The 21,094-nt window shown below is 33.0% G+C and overlaps 1 protein-coding gene across 2 annotated transcripts; it reads right to left on the bottom strand.

Annotated features, from left to right (window-relative positions):
• Positions 1-5,575: 5,575 nt before the first annotated feature.
• Positions 5,576-19,842, bottom strand: LOC102808264 (AN1-type zinc finger protein 4-like). 2 transcript variants are annotated; one of them, XM_085493514.1, is made up of 10 exons: positions 19,357-19,842; positions 16,670-16,745; positions 16,321-16,388; positions 15,645-15,834; positions 14,902-15,046; positions 14,103-14,730; positions 12,621-12,745; positions 11,761-11,812; positions 10,413-10,539; positions 5,576-9,046 (listed from the first exon to the last, which is right to left on the bottom strand). In XM_085493514.1, exons 1-10 carry the CDS (start codon positions 19,466-19,468, stop codon positions 8,911-8,913), a joined length of 1,659 nt encoding a protein of 552 aa, XP_085349640.1. In that variant the 5' UTR covers positions 19,469-19,842; the 3' UTR covers positions 5,576-8,910. The 2 variants fall into 2 exon arrangements, with proteins under 2 accessions (XP_085349640.1, XP_077865483.1); XM_078009357.2 differs by having other exon boundaries at positions 14,103-14,727.
• Positions 19,843-21,094: the final 1,252 nt, after the last annotated feature.

Raw genomic sequence — 21,094 nt, 5'->3', positions numbered from 1 at the left:
TGAATATGTATCTGAGTATATTGTATGAGGTCTATGTTACACATTCGGCTGCGATTGAGGGAGTTCATCCAGAGAAGATGTTTTATATCGCTCATGGCTTTTTGAAATTAAGTGTAGCTTCATAGCTGGTAATGATTTGATTGTCAAATTAATTGGATTGTACCAATTTCTGATAGGGGGAGAAGATACAAATGAGATAATGTATCCATCTGTTACTCGTTACACCCCTATTTTATTTTAGGCTGTGTTGGATCTAATCATTAGTTAAAGAAGAAATGTTCCATTTTGTAGGAACTCCATGAATTATTTTTAATTTTAAAAATCAATGTAAAAATAAATGTTTAGGAGCAAATTTTTTAAAGTAAAGAGTCATTTAAAAAATGTTTGAATCACAACTGATCGACTGTATGTATTATGAAAAAAAATGAATTGGCAGCAATTAATCTACTAGACAAAACCACATCACTTGTCCCCAATGTTCTCTCATTACAATCACTGTTTTAAGTGCATATGGGAAATCTTAGTTTTTAACTTATTGGAAAATAACTCAAGGGTTCAAAGAAGGGACTGAAATTTGATATACTCTGTACCAGAAATTGATAATGCTTTGAAAAGAGGCTATGTCATAACTGCAGGTGAACACTATGTAGTTTTGCTTACATGCAGTACATTGCAATATGCAATATGACTGAAAGTGGTAACTGTCAAATGTCATTACCTTATTACACAAAGCCTTTTACTTTGATCGACCAGGAGATAATTTTAGTTTGTCTGTATGTCTGCATACCTGCATTTATTGCAACCATGTGAAATTTGTTACCATGTGAATTTTTTTTTCCATTTTTTGATGGTTCAGTCAATTTTTAGGATTACTGGTATGTTTTTTTAAGTAAAAAATGTATATAATCTATTTCCATATTTTAAAATTGGAAAATGTATTAATACCCAAAATAGTTTAGAAAAAAATACTTTCGATTTTTGTAATTGTTTTAATGAAGTCAGCATTCATTCAAGGTCTGTTTAAATGATTATTTCCAGTCCATACTCAACTTTGAATATCTTTACTGTGGTTGTTCTTAAGCCCCTACTCGTATATACACATCAGCAAAGTTTGTATTGTTAGAGGCTTTTATTGTTTGGTGAAATATAGGTGTCTGTCTGTCTGTCTTCTTTCTTCACATTTATATCCTATATCTGTACAAAATAGTGTATTTTTATACAATATTGAGAAAGTATATTGGTTAATGATGTTCACATTGCTTGCCTTAGTCTTGTAAGTAGATTTGTATATGTCAGAGTGACTCTTAAATGTGTGCCATCCCACCTTTGGAGTTGAAGTGTACATCAAGTGCAGTTCTGACCAGTTGACATTCACTGTACATAGTATATATGATAGCTGGTTAGAAAATGCATATTATGAATACAAGTAAATTAATTAATGTAATATATATCATCTGGTTATTGTCTCCAGATTTATTTGTTTGTAATAAGAGCACTGATCATGACATTTTACCATGAGGAACATAGCACTTAAAATGAATTTTAAAAATGTTATAATATGCCCTCATGCGGAATATATACCGTTTCTTTTGTTTTTATCCATGCATGGAACAAGTATCGATATATAATCATCAAATAATATCAATCACCAAATGTATCATTTTATCAGAGCTTTCAAGATGGCTGTTGTGTATACAGATGACATGCAAGTGGAATAATTTTCTTTGATTGTACAGGATAAACTGCTCTACAAAAAAACCTTTCTCTGGCTTGAATGTTTATATTATGAGCGTAATACCATTGCAGATATCATCTTTGCCAATTTAGAATCACACATATCATCCATATTGTTTCTCATATCATTGTAGCAACACGCTGTCAATTGATATATGTATGTAGATAGACTGACATCTTGTTTTATTGGCTGTTCCAAAAATCACAATTGTTCGTCTTTTTGGCAATCTTGTGTAGTTTTGATGAAAAGATTACCTAGATCTACAAACGTTAAACAAAATTTCAGTATTCAGTCAAATGGTTTTGCCGTCAGAGATAAAGTGCATATGTTTGTATATATTGCATCTGTCACTCATTTTATTACTTAAATATAATTATCAATGTTTTGTCATTTTCACTCTGTGAATACACAATCTTTCAAAATATTTGATTTTAGCAGATGCTCTACATTGTCGAGTATAACACTATAATAAAGAGATTTAAGTCCAATTTGACTACTATTGTGTCAGTATTCTATGAAATGGATGTAAAATAAATTGATCAATATGCTAATACTTTTCTCAAGATCGCAATTTTTTTGTTCACCATATAGTTGGTACTCCTGGCTTAGGTGTTTTTTTTCCCAAGAGTTCAGTCTGAAAACTACCAAGTACTACTATATTCTAGATAATGAACAACTGCACAACAAAACAGTTGTTGATTTGAAAATTATTGCTTTCCTTCGCACATATACGTCATTTTGACGTCACGGAAGGAATGGAATATAGATGCTCGTTGTTTTTTACTCCCATGTGTGAAGCACACAATGGGAGTCTTTGCAGTTACCCTGTCTGTATGTGTGTGTGTGTGTGTGTCTGTCTGTCCGTTCCACTGATATCTCAAGAACCGTATGTTGGTTTTTAATAAAACTTGGTGTATAGATGCTCTGGGCTAATGCGCAGATTTGATTAGGTTTTAGTTGAAACCATACATATTAATAACCTGATTTGCATGATAATTAGCTAATTTTTAGTTGTTCCATGACTGTTCCACTGATATCTAAAGAGCCATTCATTAGATTTTGATGAAACTTGCTACATAGATGCTCTGGACTAATGCACAGATGTGATTAGTTTTGGGTAAAAATCCATGCATATAATTAACCTAATTTGCATAATGCATGATTAGTCAATTTTCGGCTTTTCCACTGATATCTCAGGTACTAATCATCACATTTCAATAAAACTTACATAGATACACAGATATGTGAACTATTAATTACCTAATTTACATAATTAATCAATTTTCAGCTTTTGATATTTCAAGTACTAGGTATTACTTCATTACTTTTCAATGAAACTTAGTACATAGATGCTCTGGAACAATCCAGAGACCTGATTTTAAGTAAAAATGTGTGCTTATTAATCAACTAATTTGCATAATTAGTTAATTTTTGGCTTTTACAGTGATATCGCAAGTACTAATTATCCATTTCAATGAATCTTGGTACATAGATGTTCTAGGACAATGCACAGACCAGATTAGTTTTGGGTTAAAATCAGTGCATATTAATTACCTAATTTGCATAATTAGCCAATTTTCAGCTTTTGCACTGATATCACATGTACTAATTATTCCATTTCAATTAAACTTAGTACATTGATGCTCCAGAACAATGCACAGACCCACTCAGTTTTGTGTTAAAATCAGATCATATTAAGGTAGAGATGCAGGTTGTAGGGCACTTGCGAGTGATTTTTTTTATTTTTTGCTTTTTATTTTTCAAACAGTCTTGGCTATATAGACTGTTAAAATTTTGTACAATTGTGAATAGTAGAACATACTCAAAAAACGATTTTAAAATATAGATAACAGGTGCAAGCATTCTCTCTTTTGAATGCTTAGCAAGATTTAGCAAGGCTGTACATAAATAATAAAAAAGAAACATGGTGAAAAAAGGAAATGATATTATGCACTATATTTAACTTTTAACAAAACGATAATACATTCAAATTTGGAACTGTTACAGCCATTTTAATTATAAGCATTAGCAAACTTTTTACTGAGTGAATTGTTATGCAAATTAGCAATTATCTCAGCTTCTTTTTAGTGCACATCCCAGAACTTTAAAAAAAAATAGCTCCTAGACGCTTTGACCTTTTGTTTTGAAATTTTCATAAATGATTGACAATGTGTTTATCTTCGAAACGCCGTCGGGGCATTGTTTTTGGTTGAACAGTGTTACAACAATCGTACAGACAACTAGTCTGGGTGTTAATTTATGCATAAACTTGAAGTAGTGAAATTTGAGCTGCCGCCCTGCTAAATTGACAACTGGTAGACAGTTTTCAAGACGGCACTTTCTTCATAGTAAACAGATGTACCTATAAACCAATTTTTACAGGAAACAGAAGCATGGTTTAGAAGCAAATTTTTTTTAAATCACTTTTGACCAAAAAAGCACATTTTTGTCCATATTTCAAACTACAGTTTCCATAAAAATAAAATACTAACCAAATGTTAAAATTCATACAATAAGCTTTCCGAAAATATATAGTTTGTGGACAAGGGAGGTCATCTTGGTTTCCTAATTAGTTAATTAATATACCTGTCAGGTAAACTGCATCTCTACCTTAATTACCTAATTTGCATAATAAATCATAATTTTTGGTATTAATCACATTTCAAAGAAACTTTTCAGCTTCCCACTAATTTAGTTAGGATTAATCATCACATTATAATGAAACTTTGTACATGTGCACCCTGAAACAATATACAGACCTATATCTATGCATAATAATTGCTTAAGTTGTATAATAATTCATTTGGTTCATTGAGGTAATCCACAAACGTGATTAGTTTAATGTTAATAAACATGCATATTGATTATCTATTATTAGCCGATTTCTGATATCTAAAAAAATCAGATTTAAATTGAATTTATCGCAGAGGTGCTCTGGAACTAATTAGACTAAAAAACATGGATGAAAAATCAAATGTATTTTCTGTATGTATTACAAATTTTGATAATGTGAATCATTTTTTTCATGTTATGCATCTCAAACAGCAGACAAAAATTAGTTGCCAAACTTCTTGTTTGAAAAGCAAATCTTAAATTTTGAATGAATTTTAATGTGTTCAATACTCTCAGCACACAGGAGTTCTTTCTAAGCTTTCTTTGATTTAGCTCTGCTGCCGAGCGGATTGTGATTGTCCGTCGTCGTTCGTGTCAACATTTTCCTTTTTCAACTTCTTCTTGGAAATTACAATTCCTATTGCTATGATACTTGGTGTATATGCATCTTGGGCAGACCTCTCTCAGATTTGTTCATTTCGTGATATCTTCAATTTTCTAATTTTGATGAATATTTTTGTCATTTTTGATAAAAAGTGATATTTTCGACTTCTTGTTAAAGACTACAAGTCTGATTGCTTTGATATTACACATATAGGTATCTTGGGTAGACCTCTCTCAGATTTGTTTTAAACTGGTATCTAGTTAGCAAGAAGATCATTTTTAACTCTGCTGTCAAGTGGATCTATTTAATTATTGATTTGTTCGTCAATGTCTGCACTTTTTTGCTTTGATAGTTGGTATATTGTACCTTGGGTAGATTTGTTTATATCGGGATAATAATTATATCTGTTAATCTCTATTTTTGACATTTTTAGTAAAAAGTGGTATTTTCGACTTAGTCCTGAAAACAGTTCATTCAACTCTTGTATATGTAGTTTTGATTACATGGAAACTTCCTCAATCATATTGACATGCATATATTGAAGAGTTTACTTCAAATAAGTTGTATAAGTGGGACCATGTACTATGGCATGTACAGGTAAATAAAGAACAGGAAAGCAGGAATTGTTATATAAAACAGCCCATGAATTTTATTTCTTGGGGAAAAAAAACAGTTGTTTTGTAAAGTTTGTACATGATTTTTTTTTCATTCCTCTTTTTAGCAATTCAAACACTTCCCAGACAAAATCAATGTGAAAAAACAATATTGACATTAAGCAAGTAAAAGAACCCATAAGTTAACAAGCTGGAAAATAATCAAACAAACATGAATATACCAACTGCTGTTCAACCACTAAAGTGCCTGCAAATATTGAATGACAAAACTTGGGGAAAGATTATATAATAGATGAACCACTGTTTCATAATGGGTGTGTATGTGCATATAGTACATGTGATATTCTCACAAACATAGCTCATGAATATTCATCATTTGTAGGATAATCATAAATAATTATCATTTGTATAAATATTCATCATCTGTATGATTATTAAATATTAGTCATTTGTGGACAGGCATGAATATTCACTATTTGCACTCATGCATATTCATGATTTGTAGTACAGTAATGAATTGTAGTCATGAATATTCATGATTTGTAGTACAGTAAGGAATTGTAGTCATGAATATTCACGATTCGTAGTACAGTAATGAATTGTAGTCATGAATATTCATGATTTGTAGTACAGTAATGAATTATAGTCATGAATATTCATGATATGTAGTACAGTAATGAATTGTAGTCATGAATATTCATGATTTGTAGTACAGTAATGAATTGTAGTCATGAATATTCATGATTTGTAGTACAGTAATGAATTATATTCATGATTTGTAGTACAGTAATGAATTATAGTCATGAATATTCATGATATGTAGTACAGTAATGAATATTCATCACTTGAGTCATGAAAATTTGTTTGTAAGATACCATGAATATTCATTTTTTGCAGAATAGTCGTGAAGTCAACATTTCAAAGTTCACACTACCGGTAACTAATAAATATTCACAAGTAACGGTTACAGAAAATAAAGGCCACAAGAATATTCCCACCTGAATCAAATAAATTTCAAAATATTTACCGATTTCATGATTTAAAAAATTTGCATTAAAATTAAGGTCCTCTACAAGAAATCAATTCCATGATCAATGTTGTCACACTAAATGTTTTTTTTAATTTTATTATAAACAAAATAAATGTGTCAAGTTCATTTGCATCCCCAAGACAAAAGTCAGAAAAGAGATTTTTAAGAAAATGCATAGATTGTCAGAAAGCTGAAGAGTTTACAATATGTATGTGCGTTTTAATTTGCTTTTCAAAAGAATGCTGTGTAGATGTTATTTTGAATACTTGTTTCCAGGCTTTGATTACTCATACAGCATTATTTTATGCCTGAGTTAGTCAAGAAATAACTGGCACCAGCATATTTTCATAACAGCAAAGCGTTTTAAACTTGTTATAGACAATATACCCGGTACTAGTATATTGCATGAAATCTGACAATGGTAGGAAAGCATTGTTCAAATGATAGACATTGTATAGCTCTCGCTTTCGTCACATACAGACAACGAACCGATATATAACAGAACAAATATCTATGTATATATATATATAAATATGCACAGACAGATGCATACAGACATGCTGTATTTGCATTTCTGTAAATACTTCTGATAAAGAAAGAGGAATAGAAATTTAAAGTATGTACAGGATTACAATGAGAGAAATCACTCATATTTATACACAGACGAACAGACACACAGACAGCCACTTCTAATGAAAGCTCATATACACACCAGTACAACATATGGGTATATTGCTCAAACAACAGACACACGCACGCACAGACCAGCATGTGTTACCCACATGTACAATGACAATCCACATTTCTCTGTACACACATACCAAGTACTTTTGTCGCATACTTTACACGAATAAACCATGTAAACAAGCAACGCCACAAATATCTTAACTGGAATGAAACAGACATGGAAAGCAAGAACTGATAATGACTGAAAAACAAATACAAGAAAGAGGGAATCTAAAGTCAGTTGATCAGCAGTGGTTTTGTAAATTTATGATCAAAGTTACTTTTTAAAAGACAAATATTGGTCAGGATCTGTATTGCACTTCAAACAATCAAGATGTTAAAAAAAATTAACTCCAAGAAATCTAACGGAACATACATGCAAATATAAATATTTATATTACTATGAACCCAATAAAGTAAACTTGTTAGTAGTTTGTTGACAGTAAAACACATTTTAAGCTTAAAAACATAGCTTCTTAATTAAGAGTGTTCCTGACACTGTACTCTTATAGTGAAGTGACACGCTGAAAATGTTTTTGTTTTCTTTTTAAATCAGATTTTTCTCAGCAATTTCAAGCTTTTTCAGCAAGAAGTGGATCAGAAACTAAGACTGTCAAACTCGGCAATGCCAACCTTTCAGAATGCATGGTATTGATTGCTGTACATGTTTGACAGTAGATTTCACAACAGTGTTTGAATTCACTATCAGTTAATAACTTTGGTAAATAACAAAATATTTATCACTGTGGTAATGAGGATGAGACAACTATATCGGTTCATGGAAAATAAGCATTCATAAACATAGCAGAAAAGGTTTTAGGTGGTACACTATAACCAGTTTTTTTTCTGAACGGAAATCAAATTCAATATGTAATACAATCTAGTACACAATCAAAGCAAGTGTAATGAAGTACCTTGTAGTAGCTGTAATACATGTAGTTTGCAATCTAAAGTTAATAACTGGCTATGAAATAATTCAGACACTGTTTTGAAATCCACTGTAGAGTTCTGTAGTTGATCACACAGGCTATTGCATATATGCCCTCAACTAATTATGAGCATTCATTAAAATTACTTGCAATTGAAATTCAAGTAATATTTGGCATTTATATAGTAGTTGGAAGAAGATAGTTCTTCTGTACAGTTTTAATATGAGTTGACATTTTTAATTCCATTTTGTTATATCTATAGATAATTTCTCAGATTTTACAAGCATTTGCCAGTAACATGATTGGCTAAAGAATCATTCCATCAATGGAAATCAGGCTGCAATGTTATTAGTTAATCAACTAAAAACACAATAATTATACAAAAACTTCATCTGTAAATTTGTCAAATAATTCTTCTCACAAATTAATCACATTGTGAAATGTTATGTCAACAAATGCGTTATTACATTGTAAGAGGTGAGAGTGAGTAAAACAAGACACATTTATGATGAGTAAAACAGGTATGCAATAATCTGTGTGATAATAACCATGAAGAGAAATATTTAAAAAAAAAACACTGTTTGGCGAATAAATCTACAATTTTAATGTACAAAATACTAAGGTTTTCAAGATATTTCTTGATGTATCTTCACTGTTGTTTAAATTTTTGGAAGCTTAGGTGCACTGACTACAGGATTGCTTTGTTCCAGTAGTTTACGACCGGCAGCTTTGTAATCGTAGCCGCAATTATGGGATTCTGCATATCGATGTGTAGCACAGAAATTGCTCCCGCACCTAGAAAAAAAATATAGAAATGTTATAGGGTGTAACAATGTTACTACCATGATCCTATTTGCTCTATTAGAAGCACAAGTGCAATGAAAGTGCATATTAACCAAAAATCACATTTGTTCTATTCTGAATCGTTATTGCATTGCCTTTTGACTCCATTAATTCCCTTTCATTTCAGCTATCCATCAAGGTCTTTAGCAGGCGATGTGTATACCAGGGTTCCCCCAAGACATTAGAGATTACTAGTAGGGGTTAAATTGTTAAATTTTGGATAAACAATAGAGTCAATTTAGCATAACAATAAATACAATAACATTATGTCATTAACATATTCTTTTGTTATGTAAATTGGTCAATACTGTATGCAATACACTGTATACTATTTATTTTGACCATAGAAACATCTCAGCAGCTTATGCAAACATGTGTGCTACTAAGTGGAAATGGTCACTGAAATAATTTTAAAATTGCACAATACTGCTAGCTGGGTTGCTTATTTTAAAATTGCACAATACTGCTAGTTGAGTTGCTTTTTCGTTCATAGCCCTAATACAGTAAGAGCAAAAAATAATAAGATCATGACACAAAAGTGATTAACCAGATATAAGTGCACTCTTTTTTAGGATTCAATGAGCAAGAAAGCACTAAATTGAATTATTTGGTAATAATTATGACCAACTAACAAGAAGCTTGGGTTCACTCAGAGTTCAGAGCACAATATGTCATTGTAATAGCTTGTATAAACTACTTGAGTTATCATAGCCACAAGAACAAGTATTAACGATGACAATAGTTGGCAACAGACCTGCTGACCTTAATAATATTTACTTTATGACTGCAAGTAAAAGATTTACATAAATTTAAAATCAAACTGAAACAGTTCAACATTTTTTTATACAGTCAGACAAAATTTTTCACTGTGCTGAAAAAATCACAAGACCTCCATCTTGTTTAAGAACATATTGGCAAATAAAATCACTGGCCAATAATGAAATTGTAGTGCAAAACCTGTTCTATTATGAGAAAGCTGACAGAATTCTTAAAGACAATCTGGAACAGGAAGTCAGAAGAATATAAAGGATTGTTACGTTAGCATGGAGGAAATTTGGTTACTAGTAAATCTGAAAAGCCATTGTCTGTTCTTCTTTGTGAATGGTCCTGGCAACATTTGGGGGATCATTGAGAATGTGTTGCCACACTGAATAACACTTCCAAAATTCAACTTGGCTGTCACGCTAGATTATTCACAATCCAGTCTTGTTTTTCATTACATGATTATCACTGTTCATAATAAACAATAATAATTTTGGTGATTTTAGTTCCCACGCAATGATTATGAAAGGCAACAGATTTTGCATACTGCTCTTACCTGCATGTGTAGCTTGTAGCAAGACCTGTTTTCTTATTACAAAAGAGGCACTTTTTCCCACTTTTCTTTTTAGCTGTACCTAATGATGAAGGCTTAGAAACAGGAGGAAGTCGGTGGGCTGGGGACACTGAAACAAAGAATGTACAAAAATTAATTCAGTAATGTGCAGCTAGAGGCACCATAGCAATTGTACAGACAAATCAATTGTACATTGATGTAAGATGTCAAAATTTTGACTGCAGTTGAAAATATGTCTACAGCATGAGATTTTGATCTTAGATAATCACAAAAATTCACAATTGCTGTCATAGTGAAACAACAAAGCCTAAATTTCTGCCTCCTCTTATGTCCATATTTGTACTGTGTAGCAAATGGTGTCATATTACATGAAAATGTCATAGTGGTATTACTGACTTAACATTTTAAAATTATCTGCTGCAATTTATAAGCAAAAAATTTATCATGATTCATGTTGTGTATTGGCTTAGTTATCGGTATCCCTCCTTCAATAAATGACGATGAAGATTTTCTACCAAGCAATCAGATGTAATAATTTAACACAGACATTAAACTGACTTCCAATCACACAGCTATGTGTTACAAGAGTACATGTCTTCTACAAAAGTGCTGAGAAGGCTACTGTACAAGTCTATATCCAATACAACTCAAACACAACATCATACTGTAGCATCAGGTGAGCCCTGGTAGTCATCAAAACTTCTGTTATTTCAAGAAACCGCCATTGACATCATTTATTTTCTTTAACAGTTTCCACCCTTTGTAACTATGATACAAGCATGTTGTACAGTGCAAACATAATACACAGCTATTGTGTTAGAACACCAAGGCTATTTTATGTGATGTTGTGCTTGAATTGTACTGTATGTGTAACCGCTATTGTTTTGTTGAATAGTCAAGCATGGTGGTCTTAACAGCTTGGGGAGAACACTGAATTCATTCACTAGACTCTTTAAGTGTAGAAATAACACAAAAGGTGGGAAATATTCTCTGTTTACTGTGATAACTTGTGTTATGCGTGAAATTAAACATTAAAACAGGACAAACAGAGGCCAAAACATTGCAGAAACGCGAAAGTATTTTTTGGGAGTTTTCATGTTTAATATTGTGCTATACACATTTGATGATGGTCAATTTTGATGAAGTAAGAGTATCTGAAGGACATATTCCCATCTGAAAGATCGACATTGAGATAAAAAACAGAAATTCAAGTTCAAAATCAAATCATTTGAATATTGCAGCAGACGTTCTTCCGTCTGTGTCTTTCACACGATATGCAAGACCGCAGTGAACAAAATATCACCTATGGAGAGAGCTGAAATAGACTTACTTCTTCTGGTATCTTTACTGCCAGATAGCCTTCTGCGTATATTGTGTGCAGACTAGAGAAAATAATAAACATTAGTCAGTATTATGTATAGATTTACTGATACTAAAACAGAGGTTAAACTCCCCACAAGACACATGTTCAATCTCATGGTATTTTCCAGAGTCCTCAAACCAGCAGGTTAAAAGGGCAATCCATTCCTCCTTACTGTTTCATTATTGTGCTATGATGTATATGTGATAACATAAGATGATCACAACAAACATTATGGCAATAATATCGACCAATCGTATAAACATCTTTTTCCTACTTGTAATAATTTAAGCTAACTGGAATGATGTTGTACAGCAATATAAACTTATAAGTTGCATCTGCTGTAGCACATTTATACAGAAAACATCCGACATGTAGTTGGTTAAATTATCTATTTCTCATAAGCGAGTGTGACAAAATAAGTATGTTATGATGAATTTGTAGTTTTGTATTTGTTCTATTTGAAGCATACCTCCAATAGACATGCACATTAAAATACGGCTATAGTGACACATCTGTAGTAGGAGGTAGTCCAGTCGAGTTACCATTTTTTAAAAATGACAACCCAGGACAAAAATTGTTAATTTCTGATTATTTAAAGAAATAAAACTGTAGCAAGATATTTCAAAGGTGATGTTTAATGTAGAAATTCATTAAAATCACAATTTTATGTGTGATTTGTAAACAAAAGTTAATTAAAGCAATTATATATATATTTAGCGAGAAAAAAAAAAATTATCAACAACATACTTTGTTAACAAATTGGCTAACATTTTGTATGCATTTCTTGACAGTGGTTTATTATAAGAATAAAATATGAATGTACTTACTATAAGTGCTTTTCTGCTGTCAAATTCAGGTGTGCCTATTCTTTCAGTAGTAGTACTAGTATTAGCAAGGGTATGGCTAAGTGATATTGTGCCCGACATGACTCTCGACTTCCCACTGGTATGACCTATGAACCCAAAAAGGTATTAAATAATTAAACAACTGTACATTACATGAAATCAGAGATAAACAAAATACGATTAACAATATCTTTTCCACACAGAATAGTTGTTTCAAAATATACATACACCAGCACAAAAGCATCCTGATATGTCAAGGACATACTGAAGAACTGTTTTTTTACTATCGGTTGACAACACTGACATGACTTTTCAGCAAGGCAGATTACCCTGGTAATCACGATGACGCTTACATAGCAGTGAGCCCACAAGTTATTGACAATTTCTGATGACGTACACATGGCTGGAAATTCACAGAAGACAACAAGACCTTTGTAGCGGATGCCCCACCTGACTGCCCAGGTGCCCTTCAAAATAGATATTCTTCACAATGACAATAAGGTATTTTTAGCAATGTTGGCCTTGAAACTAAGAGTCTTGAGAGTATCATACTTGTACACACTGCTGATGTCGTTTAAATACAGTGATCTCCAAAACCATTTTGAAACATCACTAATACTGTAATAAAAACAACTTTCTCTGAGCTGCAACCAGAAGAATTCTGACATGAGGCTAACAGCTTAAACGTAAATAAATCTTACTTTAGTTATGGAATTTATGTTTTGATAGATAAATGATGAAATGTGTTAAAGGAAGAAATATAAGCAAGGAGAAACCAGAAGCTGTAACAATTTTATTTTGTGACATGTACTCGATATTTTTTTTCAGAAAGACCACTTTGAATGACTCTTCAATATGTTGGAAAAATCAATGGGCAATTGAATCTAACTTGTCCAAAATTGAACTTGAAGAAAAATGTATAAAAATGATAGAAAATATGGTATTCGAAAGGTTAAAAGGTCAGATTTAAGGATTAGATCGATTATATCAACAAGAAAAAGTGCAGAAAGTATGGCCAACTTTCAACAAGGTCCATAGCACCAAGAACCAATGATTTCCAAGACTTTTCCAGACCTTTTCCCAAATTTTTCCAAAACATTTTGACCTTTAATTCAGGCCAACATCATCACCAAAGCTCATCAAAGTTCTGAGGATATGGTAGTTCCCTAGAGAAAACGGGCCTTCCTAAAATGAATTAATAACTATGAAGAAATTTAAAGACTTTTCAAAGATTTTTTTTCATTTTTCCTGTAATTTAAAGACAACTCAAAACCTTTCCAGAACTCAAAAAAATCCAAAGAATTTTAAATGATTTCCCCAATGCTATGGACCCTGTTCAAAGAACAACAAAAACTTTTCATTCAAATTACTATGCCTATGTACAGAAACTTGAGTCAAATATTTGCATTAAAATGCACTAACTAAAAGTGATCCGTGAAATAAAGCATCCCCTTGCACACTCACCTGTGAGATTATCTCTTGTAGTACTCCTCACTAAATTAGTAACAGTGCCTTCTTTAGAGGCTTTGTTGATCATTTCTGTGATTGTTCGTGCTTCTGCTTTACGATGTGACTCAACCCCATCATTTACTTTACCCGGGCTTAAAGTCTGTAATTTAGATGAAGTATTTGGACGCATTTTCAACGTCCCACTGACTGAACCATCTAGCGTGGTATGGGAGTGTCTTAGTTTACTACCGCTAGCTAGTCTATCTACAGCTCTTTTGCTACTGGTGGAGAGCTGAGGACTGAGTGACAGCTGCCGTGCTTGGAGACTACTCGCTGCATATCTCAAACTTCCACTATTGGTTCTCTCTAAAGTCCTTTTAGCTGAGAGTACCGGACTGTTGCTATCAGAGTCAGACGTAGTGTCAAGCAATGCTGGATTTGGATATTGAGGAGGATGCGGGTGAGGTATTGATCTGGTTTCTCTGTGCTCACTTGGATGATGTGCGACCCCCACAGGGGGCAGAGGAATATTTCGCATTAAAGACGTCTTCCCTGATGAGGTATGAGTGGACGAAATGTACTTTCTCCGCCGATGTATACTCTTTGGTCGACCTGCAGAGGGTGGCCTTGGATGCCGCTGCTTCTAAAAATAAAAGATAACATTATAAGGGATTTCCACAGGAAATATAATCATAGTTGAAAATTATTTCAAAAGTACATTCAATTTTTACTATTTTATAATTTTAGGGTACTTGGGTCCAAACATTTTCAAAAGAAACTGTAACTATAATGACAGAAAAAAATTTAGACTCACTTTTTTAGTTAGAGACATTGATTCCATTCTTTCTCTAAGTAACCTCATTTTATTCATTGTGATATCATTTTCTTGAACTTGTTCTTGTGAGGGCGCTTCCTGATCTTCTTCTTCTTCATCATACATATTATACATCGAAGCACCGCTGCAAATGAAAAAAAAAAAAATTGGTCAGTAATGTTGAGGAGAAAAAAAGATTAGTGTGTTCTCTAAGCAGGTATGACATGCCACTAATGGACAAAGATTTGATGTGACGTAACTAGTTGTGCTAATTCATTGGTGTGTCATTTATGCAGCAGAAAATCTTACATTGATATATTGATCTCGAATAACATCATGCTATAAATAAAGAATTTGTAATTCATATTTAAACAAAATAAGTCTAAATACGACGGAAATCAGTGACCACAACATTTTTGTTTGTGCCTAAATATACAGTCACATAAAACCTCATTTTGGTGGTTTCCATTTAAACTCAAAATCAGTCCCGTTAGAGGGCACACAGAATAGGATATACACTTAAACTGTTGCAATAATTCTTAAAATATTTTTTCTACATTTTAAATTTGAATTTTATGTTTTCTGATGATGAACAAAATTAAAAACAAAACTAGTCAAAGTATGCTATTGGTGGCTATTTTGAATAAAGTTGATACAATAAGAAAAGGTGATAGTATGTAGAGAATTTGAAACTATTTAACCATCTTCACCAAAAATGAGTTTAACACTAAATTGACACTTACCTTAGTGATTCAGACAGTGGAGTCAGAGTTCCATCCCCTCGGTCAACCACTCGAAAAAAATTTAACTGGTCGCCTTCTCGAAAAACCAGCAGAGTAACTTGTCTGTTTCCTGGCAGTTTTTCCCAGATTTCATCCTTGTTGGCTTCCATATATTCTGCCATTTCACGAATGGCAGGATCTTCCATTGGGACTTGAATAGAACACAAGTTAAGTTGTTAAGTTCAATTTTGAAATTGTTAAAGTTATAATAAATAAATAGAAAATACAAGAATAAAACAAGATACAAGAATTGCCACTACCGTATATCTGTATTAGAAGCTGCATCCCTAATAGAAGTCGCACACATTCTTTTTGAATAAATGAGAACTAAAAATTCATCATCTACTGTAAAACATGTCTTTTAGCAATCATGATATTTTAGCTAATTTAGTTAATCTGTAATTTCGCTAATTTAAAATAAAATATATTCTCACAGTGAGATTGTAAATTAAGATTCTGTTTATTAATGCATTGAGTCAAATTCACTAAAATTACATGTAGGTTTTTAAACATGCTTTAAAGTATTCAGGCTACTTATTAAATGGTGCTTTACATAATTATGCACACTTCAAGCAAACATGATATCCTAATTTCTTTTCACGAAAAAAATAACAAAACATTAAATTTGTTTACTTACTTCTTCTGGTGTTTATTGGTCCTCCTCGCATGGCTAGAACTAACCTCAATGTGCTCCCAGCAGTAATACTACAAATTGACACAAGTGAGAAGAATGAGAAGTTGTTATAATAATGCAGCAAACCATTATAGAGATAGTATTAGTTCTGGTGACAACATGTCAAGAAAATGAAAACAACTTGGGAATCTCAACATAAAGAAACCCTTTATCGTTATTAAAACAGTCTTACAGCAATACACACCAAAACTATGATGAGTGGTAACACTAGTCTAACTAGCCTAGTTTAGTTTTACTGGATACAAGAAATTCTAATATTAATTAAGTCATGGATAGAAGTGCATCAATATACCTGTAATCACTTAGACAATAATCATCTTCTAACTCTGTTGACTGCCATATTAGATGTTGCTGTGCTATTGGAATACCTGCAGATTGACAAAAGGTAGAAAATATTAAGTTTTCAATCTTTTCTTTGATTTAAACATGATGACAATAGAACAGAAGACAGATAAAAACTAAAGTAGGAACTTAATACAAGAACACCAATGCAGGTGCATCCTTCCTGCAAAGCTATAGTTAATGACATTTTTGTTGACATGTAAAGACTAAAATTCATGGAGAGCACAAAGACTACACATTTGTATATGCCCCACCTGACTGACTGCCTTAGTGCCTTGTCAGATATTTTTTACTGGATTTTGGTTTTCACCATCATTATTGGGAGTCTCCAGAACAATTAATTCCAGTCATGCAAGGCTATAACTTTTTACAAAACCTTTTACGATAATTATTCCTTATTCATCAATAGTATCTTACTATGTTCTCACTAGAAAGTGATGCTGGGGTAAATTGTGCTTGGTTAAACTATAAGGATCTTACAATCTTACCAGCACATTTAACATATTAGGTGCTGAAAATTTAACATATACTGTGAGTACCTACTTTGAAATAAATTTAACGTGAAAAGTGGATCATAACACTGCAGTTTAGAGCCCAAATACACTTACAAACCAGTTGCAGAGTGACTGCGATTAAATCTTGCTTTGCGTTAACTATTTGTGACTGTTTAGAGGTGAAAGTTTTTTCACATACAGAATTAGGATTTTTTTTAATACACTGATTATACAAATGTAATTTTTACCTAGCTGAAAACTGTTCAAACCTGTGCTAACTTGTTAGCTAAGTTTGCATTTATCTGATTGAAAATCTTTAACGAGTTCATAATCTTGGTGTTCAGTTGGTCTTGTTAGTGATTTATACATGACTGCTTTTCAGCGACTCGCTGCAACCGTTTTTTCACCAAGAATCACTAGATGTTTTACGCTTTGTGTTTGTTGACATTCAACCATCAATTTTATAAGTGTATGGTCATAAAATATTCATATTCTGACATTCAAACAAAATGTTATCGTTTTATTGAGTACAATAGTTTCAGCTGCATTTAAATTGTTATTTCATGTGTCACATTGTGAGGACTACAGGAAACTTCAAAACACATTTTCAAAGCATCACATTGTGTGTGTTTCGCAAACATCATAACCAGATTAATCTGATAGAAGTTCATTAATCTTGAATAGAGAGTAGATATTAGGGATAAAAGAATGAAAGGATACTGTTTAGTTGCAGTTATAGCTCAAAGTACACATAAATTCATGCTACACAAGTACCAGGCTAGGATTTGAGCATGGTCTCATCATTAGTTTATTTATTTCTTAAGAACAATGTCCCTAGATGTGCTCGAGTTGATTGACAAGTCGGAAATGGCATTCCAAGATGAATAATTAGGAATATAATAGTAAATAGTCCAAATGAATATTAAATACAATGGCGTTTTGGCACTTAGCCCGGGCTAAGCGTTCACGCACACCTCGTTAGCCCGTGCTAAGTGTCTGGACTGGGTCTTAAAAACAGGACAGATTTATTCCGTACTTAGCATTTCGTAGCCCATGCTAAACGTTCATGCACGCTTTCTTAGCACAGGCTAAGGTATTTGACGTCTTAGCCCTTGTTAAGGAGCTGTGCGTGAACGCTACTATAGTGGCAGCATGCCAGACTGGATTTGGCTACTGAAGATAAGACTAAGAACTTGTGTGTCTGATTTGTGTCTTATTGTCCCTGACATCTAAGGTCAAGTACTATACAGAGTTACAACACTACATCTATTGTCTTTCTCACTATTGATTTTTTCAGTTAGTGCCAAACCACTATCCAAGGGCATATCAATTACAAAAGTACAACATTGAGAATGGCCAGTCTATGGAGGGCATTTACTTGTAAAGAGAACTAATTTCCACCAATTAATCCTCTGGTAATTTAAGCAGACTATTTCTAACAGTCTTGCTATCATCAAAACAGAAATAATACAGGGTCCTAAAACGTGTGAAGGTGCATTAACACCCTTTATTTTGTACCCATGGGTGGCACAGTCACAGCAACCTACATCGTACGGCTGATTTAGTTTCAATGTAACCATGGGACCCTTATTACATCTGTTGTAATCTCCATCAGTGGTTCACACACTTTTGAAAAGTCAAATAAATTATTGTTATCGACAAATGCTACCCGAACCCATAATAAGTCGGATCCCTAAAGTGAAAACAAAGGCATAGTTGTCAAGTGACCTTGAGTCCACGGAACTCGTGTATTTATTACTAGAATACAGCTGATCATGAAGGACGGGCTTCAACGATCAGCTGCGAAAGACGGGTAAACATTCGCACTGTTTATTATGAGCAGTGTGTCAGTAAAATATTGATTTTGCGAAATTGAAAAATCGTCTTAAAAATTACATGTCAAAATGACGACGCAACAAAATCACCTCTAATATAAATGCAATGACACACAAGCAAAACGGCGACAACTTTGAAATGATGAGTCACAACTCACACTTATAAATATCACAATCACAACTCTCGGGCTTTGAATTTCAGTTGTTTACCAACATTGATTATGTGAAAAGGGGACGTGTGGGCAGTTCAGGGCTGCAATGTCGTTTCCTGTTTTATGACGGTGTCACTCGACTGATTGAAAACTCACCTTCCAAACGCTGAATTTTTGCCTTGACAGACATTATAGTCTCGAACGGCGATACTCTAAGTTCAAACGCCGTCCCAGTTAAAGTTTCGATAAACAATTCCATTATTTCCATGGAAAGCACCACTAGTCTGTATATATTGTACCATATGGGTAATGTTTGTCTAAATATAGTCTTATAATCGGCAAGTTAACGGCCAGATCATTGCGAATACTGGCCGAATGTGGCTACTCCCCACAACCAGACGTCGCCATCTTGGATTTTTCGCCACACATCAACAACACCGAGCCTGTTATTTTACCATCTTGTCGCGTCGAGAAGCAATCTTCTAATCCATTATTCAAAAAAAATATCTGCGTGAATATCCTGAGTTATTTGAAATCCTGGGAAAATACGCGTATATTTCTATAAATTCGAATAAGAAGACCAGGTGTCCGCGCATTTGCGGTGGTCGCACAATTTCCCAATCAACTATGTCGGCTGGCATTCAGAAGTTCCCGGATGTACTCCATCTCTAACAACACAGCGGTCACGTGATACACTATAAACGCAGACAATGGTCGACGTCATTGTTGCCAAGTCCGCAGACAACAAAACATGTATAAAGGAAACAAATGAGCAGCTAGTCAAACTTTTCATTTATATGAGATTTATTTATATCGATTTAATTAAATATTCACAAAAACACAGAAAAAAATGGAGGACGTTATGGTATTACTACATAATGCCTATTGAAAATTAAAATGATTCGGATCTCATTGAAGTATTTTGATCAAGCTGCTTCATCATAAGGGAAGTCAATACTCAAATATTAGTATATTAGTATACAGGTCATTGCACTTTTTTTTAAATAAATGGAGCCTACTTATTGTGTGCTAGCTACCCCACGCTATGTATAACATCATAATAGCAAAAACATGTTTACATATATAATATTTTGTTATCGCACCTATTGAATACTTCATTTAGCGATTTATTTTACACAAGAATGTAATAGAATTACAGTGAACGACCAAAAAACAAAGAACAACGTTAAAATACCAATATTTTGATACCAAAAAAAGTAAATTATCCCGTTTCTCGTGAACATAGTTTCAGGTAGTGATTTACATGTTTAACAAGTCTATTGTAGTCTTTGTTAATAATGGGGATACATAAAGGGAACTGACCAATGAATATAATGTACAGTCGTGCTCTTTCTGTATTATAAAACTGTATAGTACCACCATAACAGATCACCTCTTTGTCTTTCAAAACAGAAAGTCGTGTACGTAATGCCACGATACTGGAGCAAATATGTACGTGTTTCAGGATTTAAATTTTAATGAAAAAAACACAAGACACAGACAAAAGAGACTACTTCCTGTGTGCGTGTCTCGCAATGGGGGGGGGGCATTTTTAATAAAGTACAATGTACTAGTAGTAGGAAAATTACTCATATCCTTTCATAACAAGTTTTTGTTGAATTATATTCAAATTTAGGAGTACAGCCACCTGCACAATTCAGCATTGTAGTATTGACTTCCGCTTTAGATATAAAAAGATATAACGAACCCTTTTAGATAAATTGAAAATTATAGTGCGTTTCCCCATTAGTACAAATTAGTTACGCGCAAATATTTGTTGACCAGTTGCCCTGATATCTCATTGTAAACAATTATTCATCATTTCTGATTTTCTTATTTTCAATATAATATTATACAAACTAATTGACGTTACCTAGCATATTAACATGAATAT

The sequence above is a fragment of the Saccoglossus kowalevskii genome, chromosome 19 (assembly GCF_978046115.1).
Source record: "Saccoglossus kowalevskii chromosome 19, keSacKowa6.1, whole genome shotgun sequence".
Classification (NCBI taxonomy): Eukaryota; Metazoa; Hemichordata; class Enteropneusta; family Harrimaniidae; genus Saccoglossus; species Saccoglossus kowalevskii.
Note: the sequence above shows the minus strand (reverse complement) of the source record. Positions and strands in the feature narration are given on the sequence as shown.

Coding starts and splice junctions, on each gene's coding strand:
- LOC102808264 (XM_085493514.1), bottom strand. CDS start 19,468: ATGGAAATAATGGAATTGTTTATCGAAACTTTAACTGGGACGGCGTTT. Junction 12,746..14,102: donor TACAAGAGATAATCTCACAG/GTGAGTGTGCAA, acceptor TTGGGTTCATAG/GTCATACCAGTGGGAAGTCG. Junction 10,540..11,760: donor CAGTAAAGATACCAGAAGAA/GTAAGTCTATTT, acceptor TCTTTGTTTCAG/TGTCCCCAGCCCACCGACTT.